General features: G+C 37.1%; 1 protein-coding gene across 1 annotated transcript; it reads left to right on the top strand.

Annotated features, from left to right (window-relative positions):
* Positions 1–199: 199 nt before the first annotated feature.
* alkal1 (ALK and LTK ligand 1) lies at positions 200–8,937 on the top strand. The gene is made up of 6 exons (XM_040129686.1): positions 200–816; positions 1,154–1,435; positions 3,976–4,029; positions 4,724–4,807; positions 6,491–6,564; positions 8,717–8,937. Exons 2-5 carry the CDS (start codon positions 1,165–1,167, stop codon positions 6,553–6,555), a joined length of 474 nt encoding a protein of 157 aa, XP_039985620.1. The 5' UTR covers positions 200–816; positions 1,154–1,164; the 3' UTR covers positions 6,556–6,564; positions 8,717–8,937.
* Positions 8,938–18,253: the final 9,316 nt, after the last annotated feature.

Here is an 18,253-nt window from a genome sequence, read left to right as displayed (position 1 = left end):
TTGTTGAATTGCTGGCTCAGACAGCTGAGCCAGCAATTCGCTAACTTTTTGGACTCCCTTTCAAATGCATTTTTAAATGTTCCCTCGAGTGTCATAATTCTTGAAAGCTCTTTCACAATTACATATTTCTGTCCAAGGGTGGAAAACAGCCGGATGGCAGGAGGCGCATTCTCTGCAGCGCTTAGGCGGTCACAAGACTTTGACATTGGTGAACAAAAACATCGACACGCTGACAGTCCAGCTAGAAGCTCAAAGGCCCACCTATTCCTCTCTTCTCTGCATCCAACATCCAACAAGTTGCTCCATTTGGAAAACTACTTTCTTGCGCGCTCCCACGCCGCAGTCTTTGTCGTTTTTTGTTTTGTTTTTTGTTTCTCTCTCTTTTCAATGGGAATTTCAGTCGGACTCTTTCTTGCACGATAAACCACTACTCTGTCTGGTCAAGGGGTGGTTTTCACATGGAGTTTAATAGTCCAGTAAAACTACAACTAGTGATGTTTTGGTGCGTAAAGGAGGGGCGCATGCCAAAGTGAGCGTATGCCCCTGGAAGAAATTGGACCAAAGATGTCAACATTGCTTTACCACCCACTCGAAATCGATTGTATTACCTTCAAGAAGGTGGCTCCTCGTATAAATAGGGACGCATTATTTCAAGAAAGACGGTGGTGAGCACAATCTGCTGGCTGTTCTCTCTCTCTCTCTCTCTCTCTCTCTCTCTCTCTTTCCTATCGGGGACCACAGACAACGCCTGGAGGAATTTGCTGAAGACAACTGTGTCCACTCTCCAGGACATAAGCATCTTTACCGCCGAAACTAGTAAGTCTAAAGTTAGATTAGCTTCTTTTGTTTTACCCATGTATTCAACAGAAGAAATGCGGCTGCTGCGTAGTAGAGTGGACTCCACCGGACTATTTCTGGTGATTAATTCCACTTTTAGAGGCAATGTACGTTACCCCTGACTTGCCATTTTTTGGAGTAATTTTGGGAACGTGAAGGATCTCAAGCAATGCTGATACATCTGTTGGGGTTAAGCATGATGCAAAGGGTACAGCTATCTGTTTGGCTGTTAGAATAAAACAAATCAATTAATTGTTTGACTTAAAAGAAACTATGTAACTCCTGTGTAACCAAACTTGTTTGCATATGTTTGCAGACAGTGAAGTCATGCAGGTGGAGAGGAAATGGCACATACTGTTGACTATCTTCTTTCTGCTCATCACCTCGGGCCAGTGCATGGACAGCAAGGAGGTCAAGCAGAAAGAAAGAAGGACCCTGTTGGATCTAATCTTACAGGTTATCAGAGACAGCCAGCTACGGGACAAACCCGCTTCCAGGCGCTGTAGCAGTGGACTCTTCACATCAGCCCAAGACATGAAGTTCTCCTCCCCTGAAAAGCCTTTCTATGTTCCAAGGCTGGATAACAGTAGACTCATAGGTAAGCTGATAAGATTTATTTTTAGGTCATGATGATGAAAGCATAATCCCCATTTTACAGTGGGAGACAGCTGTCATTGGTCTGGTCTGTGCTGTACTGCCTATTTAGGAGCCTTATGTAGTTGGTTGAATGGAGCTCGGAGTATGCATGTTAATTAAAGAAATATGGAATGATAAATTAGGTTTGCATGTTCATAAATGGTAGTTGGCAGGAGTATACTCAAAAGACAGTATCCAAATCTTTCTGTCCTCAAAAGTCCAGCTCAATTTAAAGTGGTTATATAATAAATCTAACGCAGGTATGCTTTATACGTGTAGGACAAAGAGGTTTTGTCACATTTATCACACTTGGTGTTCTTATTTCTAAGAGATACCTTTTCACCATATGTCTTGAACATATCGCTCCACCACTCAAACTGGAGACGCGGATAGGTGCTATGAACTCACGTAGGAGCGGCACCGTCACAAAAAACTTGTGAATGATTCATTCAGTACGATTCACTGTGGAATCTTAAACATGAGTGATGACCAACATACACGCACACTAACACATTAAGATGTCCCAGATGTCATCGGCAATCACAAAGCATGCATCTCTGCAAGACATATCAGAGAGCACAGAAAAATGTTTGGCTGTGCCGTGTCACATCCATGTAACTCAGGGTGCTGCATCACAGTCACTGTTACTCCAACACTGCTTTTGGCTAAAATTGATCTACAATTAATAATTTCCCCCTAACTACATGGTACTTAAGCTGCATCTGAGGTCTCTGACAAGTGGCAATATGCTTGAAGTAGCTCTGCCTTCATTGGCTTAAATAAATCATTATGTCAGGCTGGCATCAAGCCATTTAAGTACTGTAAATCTGTGATACATACCTCTTCAATTATCTGAGATCCAAGACAGAAGGTTTGCCTAAGTCAAACTGTATTAAAGAAACAGTATCCGGGAAATCCTTTATGTACAGTGGCTGGTTTTATTGCAGCAACAAACAAAGTTAATTTAGAGTGTAGTTCAGGATTGGTACATGCAGTAGGCGTTGTTTTAAGTGTTGAGTGAATTACAACAAACAATTTGGTGTTTACAATTTCAGATTCTCACTCTACCACCACTATCATTTCGATCATGTTTTAGACTTGTTGCACAGGCATCATACAGGTCAAAGTCTCGGACCCAGCTTATGCGATTGGAAAAGTACCTTTCTCAGACCACTGACTGGATGGAATTTATCTTTTGAGGATATTAAAACCAGCATATTAGCAAGTGGTGCGTGTGACACTACCAAAGATCCATGGTCACGCAAGGATAGATGTTTTAAACACAATGAGGAGGAAGGAGAAACATCTGTGAATCCAATGATGAGTTCACCCCACAGTTGTCCTTGTGTGTTTCCTCAAAAGCCACTGCTGTGTCATCTGAATGACAGCTATGAGAACACAGACATGATAAAGGGTAACACATTTATTTCATAACTGCCTTTGTCTGTTACAGTTTCTCTTTTCATATGTATGGCACATGAAATAAACTTTAGACTGGCTGCTTTAGACTTTTGTATTTCACTGTTGTTGACATGCATTTATTAGTGCCTGGGAAATACACTATGCAGACCTTATGTAGTGAAACCACATTAGCTGACTCTGTGTAACCCTGGCTGCCATTTTCACTCTTCACATCTGGGTTTTGGTATTGGTGGCACAGTTGGCTCTTACATGTCCATAACTCTTTTTAGAACAGTAAAATACATGTGTTTTTCCTTTTAAATAGCGTGGATAGGGTGGTTTGTTTTGGCCTTACTGTATATCAGGACTCAAAGTATTTAAAATAACTTCCTATGATGGCCTCCGAATAGACTCATTTGTTATCTTTAATCCCCCTGCTGTTATATTCACTTACAGCATTACATGTTCCTGGGGCTGGGGGCTAATGTGATGTTAACCCAGTAACTACTTGCATGGACTTATTCTGATGAGCATTAAACCCCCCTACAATAATCTCTTTAGCCTGTTAGCATGGCCAGTGTGTTATCAGACAGCTGCATGTGTTGCCTGTGTGGGCACAGAGGGGGGTTACTTGATGCCCATCTATGCCCATCTATGAAATCCCTAACCTGACACCAGATCTCCATAGAGAATAATTTAAAATGTGTAGGTACATCATAGAAACACTACATATGCTGCACCACTGATGACCTGAATTCACTCATATAATGAAAAGAATAATGTTCATTTGGAGTGCTGTCTTTAGAAATCATGTTTACATAAGATGCAGGGAGTGAAGTAAAGTATTGTTGATGCCCAAAATCCTCAAGGATGTGAATCATGAATAATAGTTGTGCAGCCTTTTGTTGAACTGAACTATATATTTTACCCTGAGGTGGTGGGATTGAGGATTTTCCTGCATCACAATGATGGATGCCTAGGAGGCTGACTTTGACGATGATGGTCATATTCATCAATATTACTTTGTAACTTTTGGCAAGTGATCAACTTTTGTAAGATGACTGTTGATTGCATGCTAACCGTGATTTTTTTTTCTTCCAGAAATTGTTCCTAGAGATGTAAACATGAAAGGCAAATTCATTAAGCATTTCACAGGTAAGAAAATTGCCATCAAAGACAGAACTTCATTAGTGCAAAGTTCGGGCATTGATTTTATTTCGCTGTTGTCCTTTCCAGACATTGCAAAACTGTTTCATCTGGCAAAAATCTTTTAGAGCACAGTTGGCACTTTTCCCATGCAACTTTTGGCTTGGAATTTTCAGTTTTGCCCCTTTCAAAAAAAAATTTGAATTCCTTTGAGCCATCATACAGTATGCTTAAGTCATTAAAAGCTTTGTAAATACTAGCACTGCTGTGGGTCAGAAGAGGGTTGCCTGGCTTAGCTGTAGGGCCGTAGTGCAGAGAAACTGCACATGGTCTGAAGCTGACAGAATTAAGTTGAAGGCAGTGCAAGGTTAAGCTGATTATTTGTCTCAGGACTTATGAGTAGACTTCATTATTGGAGTGAAAGCTCGAATGTTTGTGCAGAAATCGTTATACGTGATTATAATCAAAGAATCAATTCGATTATTGAGTCCAGTTGAACACTGACTCAACCCGGACTTAACCATGTCTGTGATAGTGTGCTGTTCCCTTTCACTTTGTGATGTGTCATTTTTTTGTATTAGTTGATTACTCACAAACTCATTGTGGGCTTGTGGTGTGGTAATACTAGCAGATTGGATAACGAGGAAATAATGAATCCCTTGAAGTCTTTTTCATTTTGGCTGATGAGTGCTTTTCTATTAAGCAGGACCAGTCAAGTTCTCATCGGAGTGCAGAACACACTTTCATAGACTTTATCACAACACAAGGGATTGCTCAAGACCAGCATGTATGTATGGCTTTTTCCTCTTATGTTGCTCTTCTTATATATATATATATATATATGTGCTCAATGTCCGATCCGTCATCCTTTATTATCACATCCTTTATTATGCTTAAAAAAGCCCTAAAAAAAAAAAAAAAATTAAAAAAAATTAGGATTTAGTGATATTTGAATCAGTTTCTAAAGACACTTGGCGGGTTGTCTGCCTTTGTCAATCACATATGGTAAAACCACGCTCAGTGCTAAACCTCGTGAGTGCTAAACTCTTAATAAATAATAACCAAGGATGTTTTCCCAAACTTTAACTTTTATTTATGTATATTTTGTCATGGATACTTTTTAGTGGCTTTAAGCTTCCCTTCAATCATGGAAAAGCAGTTTTAATTGCAAACTGATGTTCTATAAGCAAATGTGTGGGATTTCTTGTGAATGTGAATCCTGTATACAGGATTTTGCAAAGCTGAAAAATTTTTGATAACTGCCTCTACTAAATGGATACGGATCTATGACAATTTAATTTAAAAAAAGCAGTGGTTCCTAACTGCTTTGGCATATCAAAAAAAAAGGTATGTCTATTTCTGACCCTTTGGCATTGTAACAGGTTGCATATTTCTGTGATTTGCAAGCAGTTAGACCTCATAGATTGTTTTAGAGTCATGATGATGTCAAATTATCCAGTATTTCATAATAAAAAAGTAAATATTAGAAAAATGTGTAGCAGAATATGTTTATTTCATATATGCTTTTTTCAATCTTGTTTATCATCAGTGCTCGATCCCTCAGATTTATCCTGCAACCTCGTAGAGGGTCCCGAACCCCAAGTTGGAAACCGCCGATACAGACACAACCAGAGCTGTAACCTCAGTTTGCAAACTGAAGAAACAGTCCTTCTCTCTGGGATGTTTACGTTTGGCAATTAAGAAAATGATGTCAAGCAGACGCTGGAGAATGATTGCAGATCGTGTTCACTTGTTTCAAATGGGTATCTGTTTAGCTAGACTTGCCTTTACTGTGGAAAGGGTGAATCAGAGACAGATGCCCCTCTTTTAAGTGCTGCCTTTTGTGTCTCTGATGCAGTCAAGTAAGCACCAAGAGAGACGTGCTTATAGAACGTCAGTTTGCTTATAGACGACGACTGGGTCACAGTCAGGATTCATTGGTCTGTCAGACGGGATCATGCAGAGAGTTATTGAATGCACTATTTATGGTTAATTTCTCATGCTAAATTTAGTGATGATTTCGCTGTTGGCTGATGGTACTTCACGTGCAGACTATGTTAAAAGAACATTGCAACTTTTAGTGCTCAGTGAGGAACCTGGATATTGCAACATCTCTGACATCAACACTGCTTCTTGTGTCTTTTCCATTGGTATGGAGTTTGTTCCTCTCTCACTTTGATTGACACTTATGTATTGAGTAATATTTGGTACATACCCAGTATTTAAGGTCCAGCATGAGTATTTTGAAAACAGTAGGACATTTGGATTATTTTTAAACATCAGGTTTAAAAATACCTGATCTGCATTACCGTTCATAGCAGTATTCGAAACTTTAAAAATTAGTCTTTCACTGACTCCCGGAATTTAAGAATCAAGTTCTTTAGAGAGGCAAATTTTAGGACGTTAATTGCAAGGGTGTTATGTTGTTAACATGTTAATAGCCTTTTTCCCCACTGTCTTTTTTTTACAGATTACAAAAGATGTGCAAGATTGCTAACACGATTAGCAATGAGTCCACTCTGCATGCAATCGTAGATATTGCATGTGAGTAAAAGTGTTCTTCTCTTCTTGGGTGGGGTTCAGTCTTGCAGTACATACAGAATTACTCGGATTCCTTTTCATCAACCTCTAATGTGTCAAAGTTAAAATGGTTTTATTAAGATAGACAGATATTCATTTTGTATGTACGCATTTATCTGATTTTCTCTCAGCATGACGTGGAGGAATTTCTTTGTTGCTCCTGGTCAGATTTCTTCTAATGTGTGTCTGATGTGCAACTGAAGAAATCTGATGCTCATATAATCAGAAACATATCTGCACTACATCCGCCTAAGTTATTAAGTTCTTGTATGCTCTAAGAATATAGTACTTTTTAGTGTTGGACACTGAAACACTTTTGTGTCAGAAAGAGGCTCTTACTGCATGTATTTAACCTGAATTTGACCATTAATTAGGGTTAGCGCTAGTTGGCTGAAGACAGAGAGTGACAGAAAGCAGAAAAAGAAACAGATTTCACACATTAATATCTCTGGAATCGTGATGCCAGAAATGTATATTACAACATGTAATTCATCGTGTTGTGCAAATGTGGGAAACTAACATGGTGTGGTCAGTAATTCTAGACCCAGCGTCTCCTGCGTCCTGCTGCAAGACCATACTACTTATATGTCCCTCTCCATTATATATGTATTTGCTTATCGTTGATATGACATGTTCAGCACAACACTGTATGCTCAGTATTCTCAGTTACCTGCTGCTGACCCCCTCCCTCCCTTTGGTCATTTATTGAAAAGTTGCCCTATGAGAAATAATTTGCACTGATGATGGTGAAGTGTTCTCTTACTGTATTTGCAGGTGTAACCAAGGTAACTATTTAGAGATGACACTAACGATTATTTTAATTATGTGTTAATCTGTTGATTATTTTTGATTTCAGAAAATGGTGAAAAATTTTGCATCACAGTTACCCAGAGCCCATGATGACATTTTCATATGTCTTGTTTAGTCAGAGTTTAAATTCCAAAACAAAATCAACAAGATGTCATAGATAAGCATTGATAAAAAGCGTGATGATGGTTAATAGTTTCTATATACACACATAAATGTAACAAGTATTATATACGTAAATGTAAATTTGTTGAAGCTCCTTTGTTGTTCTGGCACCACTGTAACAGGGTTTTGAAAAAAATTGCTAAGGTGATTATTTCTGAGCTGGAAAACACTTTCCCAGTAGCGCTGAACTGCATTAGGAATGTCATGCCATGCCATCTGACATGAAAAGTCAATTTTTTCATTCTTACCCCATGACCAACACTCCTACAGCCTTTTATAAACATTATACATATCTGTAGGTGGGTTTAAGGCAAAGCATTTCATAATAGCTAATGCACCATCTCAGGGCAAAGTAAGAAAACTAGAACTAAAATGTTTTGCTTGTTTTGTTTCGTTTTTAATGGACCGATTGTGATTGCCAGAAACACTTCTCTATGCTCCTTACACTAACCTGAAACACACCAAAGCTAAACATAGCCATTCTCAAGACAAAGGAAAAACTCAGACTGTCGTCATTGGAGTAATTTTTGATGTAGCCATAGTCATCCCTTTGTTAAGGTGATCTTTGATGACAGCAGGTCTGATTCGTTCACTGCCGTCTAGTCCTAAATCCAACATGGGTAAAAGCATGTGCTCTCAGTGAGCAATTAGGTCTAGCTGGTAAGTGATTGCTGCGAAAAAGCTCATCTACACAAGTGGCTATTTTAGTTCATTTGAGTTTTTTGTGGTGTAGGACTTCTGGGGATTAGAAAATTGAAGAGGCTGACACATACTCAGGTACTCAGTTTCTCAAGTGAATCAGATAATAAGATCCTGTTCGCACTGTTCTGAGAAATCTGACAAATGTATATCACAATCGAGGGGCTTTTGAAGGCATGTGAAGGCATGTAAGTGAGTCATTATTTAGTCATCCTGAGCATTTCTGAATTAGCTTGGAGTTGAAATTGTGGGATGCCAGTAATGGCGGGCAAGTGATGTCCATCTTTAGAAGCTGACAACATGACATGCTCAGAAAGGCTAGAAATTACTTTGCCAATACTGGACAGAAGATTTTTTCTCTAAAATACAGCTTTAAAGCATGCAGAAACTGCAGTTGTTAAACTCTAATCATTCTAATTTTTTTTTTTTTGAAATTTCATTTCAGGTTCCAAAATAATGCACGAGGGATCAATGTGTTGCCAAGGAAGTGCCTTCAAATCCACAGCAGTCATATGAACATTGTTGTGTTTATAGTGTTTCTATTTTTGTTGTTCTTGTCATTATTGATAATGTTGATGGACATTACTGGTTGTTTTTGAATGGAATGCTTTTTATTTTAATGTACCAGTATGTACCATATATTTGTAAGAAAACATTAATTTAATATTAAATGCACCTATTTATTGAAAGGGTATGTATTGTACATATTTTCACCATTATACAATTAAAAATCTTATTATTTTGGTTATAAAAAATTATATCTTAAGGAGGCTTTGTTTTTTTTTTTCTCCTTACGTATGAATTTCTCCTCAGCTATTATGCTGATATTTTATTCTGAAACTGGTCTGAAAGATTTGTCATGCTCCATCATTGTCTTCATTACATTTTATTTGGCACTTGAGTGATTGCTGACAATGAGGACACATGGAATGACAACAATGGTGATAATGCACTGCAGTATTGAACAATAAAGAATATTGAAGCACACTGTATTTTGCAATTATTGGAGACAAGGGGAAAAAAGGGGAAAATAAGTATGTGTATATAGATAGATATAGATCTATCTCTATATAAATATAGATATATATTCAAACACAAACACACACACACACATGGTGATGGTAAATGCACTCAGTAGGGGAGTGGAGTGCTTATTGAAAAAATGTGTGCGCTGTCCTTTTACACTGAGCAGTCCCATCATTTATCCCCGTCTCCAAAGTGTTGGGGAGGAGCACTGAACTGAACTGGGTTACATTACAAACCTGCTGCAGATGGAATATTTTTCGCCTCTCTTCTTGATCATATCTGAGTTTTGAGCACCTGACTGACAAAGGCTCCTCTATCCCTGCTCCTCTGAGCAGGTGTTACCATGACTGATTTCCCTCCTCTAACTGGGGTTCATTGAAAACTTTCTGCCAGATTTTTGTGTGTGTTTCTGGCAATCACCCACTCAGTAACAGCTGTCCGATATCTTGGACTCTTGGACGCATTTGGATGTTGAGCAATTCAAGCTCAGCTGAATCAAATATACTTTGGATAAGACCAGTATGCGATACTTGTTGAACTCCTTATGTAATCACTTGTGCAAGACATTTTAAATGTTTGTAGTTTTCTATGGAGACCATATTTTAATGTACGTGGAAAATCCTAGTTTTATTTCCTTCTTGTAAGCACCTTTTTGTCTTCTAGAAGGCTTGGCAAACTGCTTTGGCAAGTTTCTTGGACTGCTAAGCAATGCAGTTGAGGAAGCATAACTTTCAAACAAATGTCCTCCCCGATCATTGAACTCAAATGAATGAAGTGTGCCTGGTTTTGCAGCCCATTTGTCACATTTGAGCAAAAACTGGCTGAAATCTGATACACAGCGAGCACGTTGTCCAACCTGACTCGACAGGAAAAGCGTTTATTTTCTCTCAAAAGATCTTGCTTGTTTGCCTTATAGGTTTTGAAAATGGACAATAATAAACATTATGTATGAGAATTTGAAGAGATTAAAACAAACACAGCTTTCATTTCCTCAGTCCTTTTTTTATTTGTATTTTATGAAATTATAAAACACGGTTATCACATACAAAGTGGTGCGAAAAAAAGAAATTCAATGAAACCAATAACACGGAGAAAAGAAAAAATACTAAAATAATTGAGATAATAAATTAGTTAATTGATTACATAATAAAATAAAATCTTAGTATAAAGTTAAATAAACTGATATATTTAATTCATAGGATAAATTCTACCAATATAGAAACATTAACTGGTTACCATTGATATACGTACATCCACTTATACAACCGAGTGTGTGCGTACATATACGTACACATATATTCATACACACTTTCCTGTGTATGACCATGTATCAAGTGAAGGACATCAATACAATTAATATCGTATGATCGTCCTAATTATCCCATCTAACATGAGGGTCATCAGCACTATTGTGTGTTATATACCTCAGCCATTTTTCCCATCTTTCTTTAAAGATATGAACTTCATTTCTAATTCTCATGGTTATTTTTTTCCACACCATACATTTCGTTTAAAAGATCCTTCCATTTAGAGGTTATTAAATTATCATCTTCAACCAATGCTTTGTAATTGGTTTTATTATTACTGCCCGTGTTACTGAGAACAGGTCAGAGTCTTTCTTCTTGATCTCTTCTGGTATTTTCCCAAGTAGTAAAACAAGTGTTTTTTCTTCAGAGAAACAGCAAAAATATATGATATTTCTCTAACAGAATTTTTCACAATAGCCACTTATACCTTTACATGACTAGAATATATGACTGTGGTTGGCCATCTGCTCACCACATTGTCTTTAGCATGATGAAGTTCAATGTTCTTTATACTAACTTTGGACTTGGGGTGTCTTAAAATATCTAATTACAATCTTCCATGATTCTACTTCCCAATCAGCTACGGGTATACTGCATGAGAGTTCATTTTCCCATTTATTTTTGACATTTGAATTAATTTGTTCAATTTGATGGTCGGCTTGTATGAATTTAACCATCTTGGTTAAGAATTTGGGTTTGTCCCTACAGTCATGTATCTTAAGCATATATTTTATTAGTGGATTTATATCTTGAATGGATCAATTTTTTAGTGCATCAAAAAGGTAGATTCTCACATGGAAGAAAATAAATGAGAATTGGACAGACCATATTGTGACGATAGCTGTTCAAAGGATTTCATTTCTTTATCCCCAAACATTTGTCCAAAGTTCTTTAAACCTTTAGAGGCCCACATTCTAAAAGTCTGATAGACTTTGTTGGGAGGGAAGTCTGGACCAGTTCCCATTTCTTTTAATAAAATTAATAAATTAAATCTTCCTTTAATCTTTGATTGATAGACTTCCTTCCAAACCCTAAGTGTATCCGCTACCCTATTGTCTATATTCTAGATGTATGATTTTTTTTTTTATATTTGGAGAAAGGCAGAACAGTTACTGGTTTATCTCCAGAGTTGAATTCCATCTCTCTCCATCTTGTATGTGAGCTTTCTAACATCCACACTTAACATTTTTTTATCTGTGCTGCTTGATAGAAAGCTTGCAAGTTTTTCATTTTTACTCTTGGTTTCCTGCCATTCCATATGACTTTTCATAATAATAGAATCCCATTGTTTGAAAGTATTAGAGCTAATATATATAGGTATTGCTTTGAAAAGCAATAAAAATCTTGGTAATATACTCATCTGTATAATTTTAACTCTTTCCCTGAGGGACAATGGGATTATAGACCGTCTATTTAAATCTTGTTTAATTTGACTTATCCATTCTTCATAGTTTTTTTAATACAAGTTGTCCTGATTCTTTATTTTTATCTCAAGGTATTTTATCCTTTCCACTTCCCAGTGAAATGCATATTTGTATTTGCATTACTAAAGCACAAAACCATTACATTCAATGTATACCCTAGAATGGCTCCAAATTCTTCAATTACATTCATTAAAACTATAATGTTCAGGCTTAGAATAAAAGATTATTCTGTCATCTGAATACATTTATGATATTCTCCCGCTATATACATAAAATATAGGGGGATAAAATCTGCTCTTATAATAGTTCAATGTTGCTGCACATATTTTGTTATCCAGTGCCCAATTGTAGGCTTTAGACAGATTTAGAACAAGATCATTCTGAAATTCTTTGTAAAACTCGTTGGTACATCCACCAATTCCAGGAGGCTTATGTATTTTAAGTTTATCAAAATGATTATAGATCTTTAACTACTATACTAACTTGTGTCTGTTTACAATATTTTGTGTGGCGCCATAGAGATCTTGGTCATATTTTTCTCATTCCTGCCCCTTATTAATACTTTTGGATTTTTTTCAATCAACTGCCTTCTTTTGCTGTTTGTAGGCCACAACCGCATTTGCTCTGGGGCCTCCATCATATGATCTTAGTCTTACCATGCCCAGGGACTTTTGTACCTCCATATTTAGGAGCTCATTCATTGCTGCTTTAGCCTCTTTAAGGTCATTCAATACCGAGGTTTCAGCAGTATTTTTCTAATTCCTCAGTTTTCCTTTCAAGTTATTTTCCTGCATTTTCATCTTGTTTTTTTCTTAAGAGGCATATGATATTATTTCACCCCTTAGAACAGCCTTTGCCCCTTCCCATAATATTACTGGATTTATGCCTTCTGTATCAATATACTTTATACAGTCTTGTAACACCCAGTTAATCTTTGTTTTAAACTCATCTAAAAAGAGAGATATCAAATTTCCATATACTAGCACCTTCTCCATACTAGTTCTAATGTCATTTGTAAAGGTGCATGATCTGATAAATGTATTTGACTAATTTGGATACTTTTAACTGTATATAGGTCTTTGGAAGCATAAAGAAACGATCAAGTCTTGAATAGCTTCCTTTAACAGAGGAATAGTATGTGTAATCCCTGTGACTAGGATTTAAGGTTCGCCATACATCCACTATTCCATTGTCTTTTATGAATTTCCTCATCAAAAGAGCAACCTTTTGGGCCTTATGTTTTGTTTTTCTTTGTGAATCCATTTTTTCCCCATTCATCAGTAAATAAAAGTCTCCTCCTAATACCAATATCCCTTTACTTTGTACTGTGATTAAATCAATAATCCTCTCAATTTTACCTGGGCCTTCCTCAAGGGGATTATATATGTTTAATAGTGTGATATGTTCCCCATCTCTCTTCCCTACCACCAAACCATACCTGCCTGCTTTGTCACATACAGTATTCTCTGCTTCAGATGGGTTGTGGTTCCTTATGATAGTTATCACATCTCTTCTTGATGAGTGATAGGATGAATTAATAACCTGGGCATTAAATAGTCAAATAGACAATAGACAAATGTGTTGCATGAATAGGATGTCTCCTCTGTGATGTTTCATTTGTGTAAGCACTTTGCGCCTCTTAATTGGCTCGTTCAGACCATTAACAGTGAATGAAATTGTGTTCATTTCCATGCACCACATTTTCCCCCCCGTTTTAAAATACTACTCTCCCTGTGTCCATAGTTCTCCCATGTTTATTCAATAATGTATCCTGTGGACCTTCTAAACCCATGTACATATTTTCAGATGCGTTGTTTGTAAAAAGAAACATGAAACATATCAGGGCTTCCAATGACAACAGAAGTGAAATATACTAAATTAAGAGAAACAAAATGAGACAGAAAGAAGCTCTCGGCTTCGCGTGTCCCCTCGTTGTTGCTTATCCGAGATTCTGCTTCTTCAAGTTTGTTTGTTTTTTGTTTGTTTGTTTAATGGCCGTTTCATTCAGCGTCGTCCCTTTCTCTTGCCTTCCCTCAAATCCGTTTTTCACTGACTTCATTTCCGACTTCCACTCTGAGTTCAAATCTGTTTTCAGTGCAACGAGCACTGTCTACGTTTCAGCGAGAGCCGAGTCTGGAGTCACGTTTAGCTCTTTTTTTTTTTTTTCTCGTTTCTGTCCTCTGGTGGTCACACGGGCCCGCTTTCCCCAGGCTTACCCGCACATATTATCTTTAAAGGTACTAATAATATATTTTTTTTAAAAACTCACCAAATTGTTTGTTGGCACTTCGATGGCGTGGGGAGCTCGACTAATCTTCCATGCCGTGGCCACTTGACCCGGAAGTCCAATCAATTACCTTCTAATGGTAGATAAAGGCACCAGAGCATCAGAATTTGGAGCCAGTAATAGCTTCTGTTAATGTGAAATTCAACTTTGGGTTAGCCAAAAGAGAGATTTATCTCCCTGTGGTAGATTACTACTTACCAAGGCAGAAAGCCTATCAAGAGCCTCTTATGTCTTTCCCTCCCTTGATCTCACCAAACATAAAACCTCTTATCTAGACAGGCTTCTTTTGAACTTTATTTTGAAAAATAAACCACACACACACTGTTTTTAAAAGAGAAGAAGAAGAAAGAAGATTTAAAAAAAAAAAAAAAAAGGAAGTTATGTCTGACTCTCTAACAGAGGGAAGTCTTAACGTTTTGGACTTATCCTCATTTAACCATGTTACCAAAATTAACTGGTGGAATATTAACCCAAACTTTCTATTTAAAAAGTAGGTGGTCTAAATTTTTTTTATTAATGTGCCCTTATGCTGTCAGTAAACTTCCTGTCAAACTCTCCAACTTAAATAGGCAAGCTCTAATATGTTGGTCCGTACTATAGAAACACAACTATTCTCTCCACAAATGTTTTTCTTATGGAATAATGCCAATTTCACGTAAGGAAACAAATCATTATTGTTTGAAAATTGGTTTAACAGCAAGGTTTTGCTTATAAATAGCTATTTAACTGCAAAGGAACTCCGTATTCGTATGAAAATTTCATAGAGAAATATAGTATTCCTGTCTCCCAATTTGAGTATAGTACTATTATAATTGCCCTGTCATCTGGTGTGATGTGCTTATCATTTTGCACTCAAATATATATGACACTGTTTCTTAAGCCAGTTATATAACTGTTGATGGCATTTCCATCTTTGACAAAAAAATTCAACAACACATTCATCAGAAACTCAATATGAAAAGACCGAGCTCTTCGTGGTAGAACATGGAATACTAAATTTACTCTCCCCTATAAATATGTGTTGCCTAATAAAATTAATGAACTGTTATTTCAAATCACATGTAGTCATTACTGTATAAACTGCATTGTTTGTAAATATATCCCTAATATAGAAGCCAAATGCTCTTTTGGTAATTATGGGGTGTAAATACTAGAAAATCAGTTTGGTTTTTTTTTTTGTGTGTGTGCATGAGGGCATGTTTTGGGCTGATTTTTCAGTTAGATCCTACATTTTTTGATGAGGAAATTTTACTTAAAGACAATGATTTGTTATTGATATTTTGCGGTCCCAATTTCTCCAACATTGAACAATATATCATTAATTTTCTCATTACTTTAGCCAAATTTTACATTGATAAAATGAAATTCCAAAAGGAATTATCTTCCTGTATTGAGCTTATAGTACATATCTTCAAACTCTATCAAATCTAAAAACCAGTAATAAAAAGAAAAAAAAAACAACTATTAATTTATGCAAACTCTTATTCCAACATTATACCTAATTAAATAAATCTCTTTTGGGGGTTCATATGTACGTTATGTATATCATTTTTGTTATTTTTAAATTTTTGTCAATTTTTTCTAGTCATGTTTGTTTACTATTATTCAACTAAATAATGGAAGGTTGTACTAAATTCCCTGAAGACATGTTGTATTTTCCAAATTGTATTGTTCAAAAATAGTTCTCAATAAAAGTCACTTGGGAAGAGAAAAAGCAAAAACAAAATCAAAAAATAAATAACTACAAACATTTTTTTTTTAAATAAAGGCATCAGAGCCACCATTTAATGAAACTCTATGACTGTGTATTTCTGCAGGGTGTTTAAATTACCTACCCTTACAGTAATAGAGTGCTATAAAGTCCAGACAAAATAAACCGGATCCAACATTCTTCTTCTTGTCATGTTGCCATGTTCCCTGGGGAGTAGTTACAGTGATTGTCTGCAGTTTTTATTTGGGTAGTGAAATAAATATTGAGCCACGCACACATAGGGGTGCTAATAGAAAGAAAACATATGCTCAGACAAAGACTCTCAAGCCCAGTTCTCACGCCAGCACGGCTCTACAGATACTGCAGGAACAGTTTTTTTTTTTACATTGGATCATGCATTATTCAACAAAGTTTAGCTTGTTGTCAGATCATTAAAAAATGATCCACAGAAGCCAACAGTCCAAAAGGTTGTGAACTGAAATTGCATTGAAAGAGTGTGTTTTTTTCGACAAACAGGTCTTATCAGTGTGATTGTGATCTCGATCCATGCGGTGTCCTCAACTTGATATGAGATCGTCTTGTTCTGAAAGGCCATAAAATGTGAATTTCCTCTTTTCCACAAATCACAGCTTCCTCAGAAACACAACAGTCCAGCTTAGAAATTTATGTTCCATCAAATTCCTGAATATCGTCGACCCTGCAAAACCAAACAATGACCGAAAAAGTAACTAAGATTTTTTTGTTTTTTTTTAAAGAAACAGTTGAGGAGCCTTCTCTCTGGCATACTATATCATGATTACCTGCGACAATTAGTGGAAAGGGTTTGATGTTTTCTGCCCTAGCTATAAAAGGATTAGGCAGCTAAAAATACAGCTTGCGCCTCATGGGGACGCACTGGGGATCCCTTTCCCTCCGGGTGGGCAGGGCAGGGACACCAGATCCTAATCTGAGGAGGATATCACTTATCTGGAGACAAACAGCACAGATTAGGAGAGGAGACAGAAGATGCACTGGGGACAGCATGTGGGAGGGCTCTAACACAATTACACACAAGCACCAAATCCCTCTTCTGAAACCTCTGAGAAATACTAGTGCAATAAATAGTAAACAGAGACCAAAGCCAGGCCATTTCCTTCCTGTCAGACTGCACCCTGCTGCACTAAAGAGAGAAGAAACACCTTAATGTTTTAACTACAAGCTATTCACTGTATTTGAAACAGACAAAGTGAGAGACAGAATTACAAACTCGCTTTTTTACCCTTTATTTTGTAAGAGGAGGCTGTGATTTGGAGAGTAGCACCAGGCTTACAGCAGACTTTGGACCTTGAAAGCAAGTCCCAGTTCTGAGTTGATACCAGCTCACCAAGCCAATGGATTGTCCTGATTCTTGTCTTCAGTTGGCTTTGAAAATCATACACACATTTGTAATTTTGTTAGCCCCTTGGTGCTTATTAAAATATTTTACGCGCCAGCTTTTCAGGGTAGATTATGACTAGCATATATTCTAAGACCTAAACACGGTTCCTTATGACGTATATCAAACTCCCCCCATCCGCAGAAAATTTTGTGGCAAAAGTAAACACTTTAATCCAATCTCTTAGACCCCAAGGCCTTATTCAAGCAAACCACCTTATTTATAGTGATCACCATAGCCTTGATGGCCGTAAAATTGTTGTAGCGGGCTCATCGATTCACTCCATGTCTCATGATTAATTCATGGTTCTTCCAATGCCTTTTGTAGAGTGCATAAATCCCTACATGAGTCACCACTAATATATAATTGGAATTTGACAGTTGAAAGATGAATGAATGGTCATCATCACAGTGAGCTCTACTCCAGCATTTCCTTCATGCCAAAAGGGAAATGTGATGGATATGAATCACTTTGACAGATTTGATAAAGAATGCAGGATCTATTGTTCAATTGTGTGCTTTTGCTAAGGTTTGGATATGTGTTGACCCATACACTGTGCTTCCAGGATATTATATGGACTCTGGTCTGTGTTAAACAAGACAGTTTGATGGGGAAGTGAGTTACTGCAGCTCTGTCTGTGCGCCAGCTGCAGTGCCTTTGATCCCATTTGCTGGAGGTGTTGGCACAGGTCTGCCTGCCACCCCCTCTGCATGCCCCACACTGTGTGTGCTCTGATGCCTGCCATTGCCAATAATGAAGGCACTGACTAACAACGAGGAATCTTTCATCAGAATCTGTTTTTTAACCCTGGCA

This window comes from Xiphias gladius, chromosome 6 (assembly GCF_016859285.1).
Source record: "Xiphias gladius isolate SHS-SW01 ecotype Sanya breed wild chromosome 6, ASM1685928v1, whole genome shotgun sequence".
Taxonomy (NCBI): Eukaryota; Metazoa; Chordata; class Actinopteri; order Istiophoriformes; family Xiphiidae; genus Xiphias; species Xiphias gladius.
Note: the sequence above shows the minus strand (reverse complement) of the source record. Positions and strands in the feature narration are given on the sequence as shown.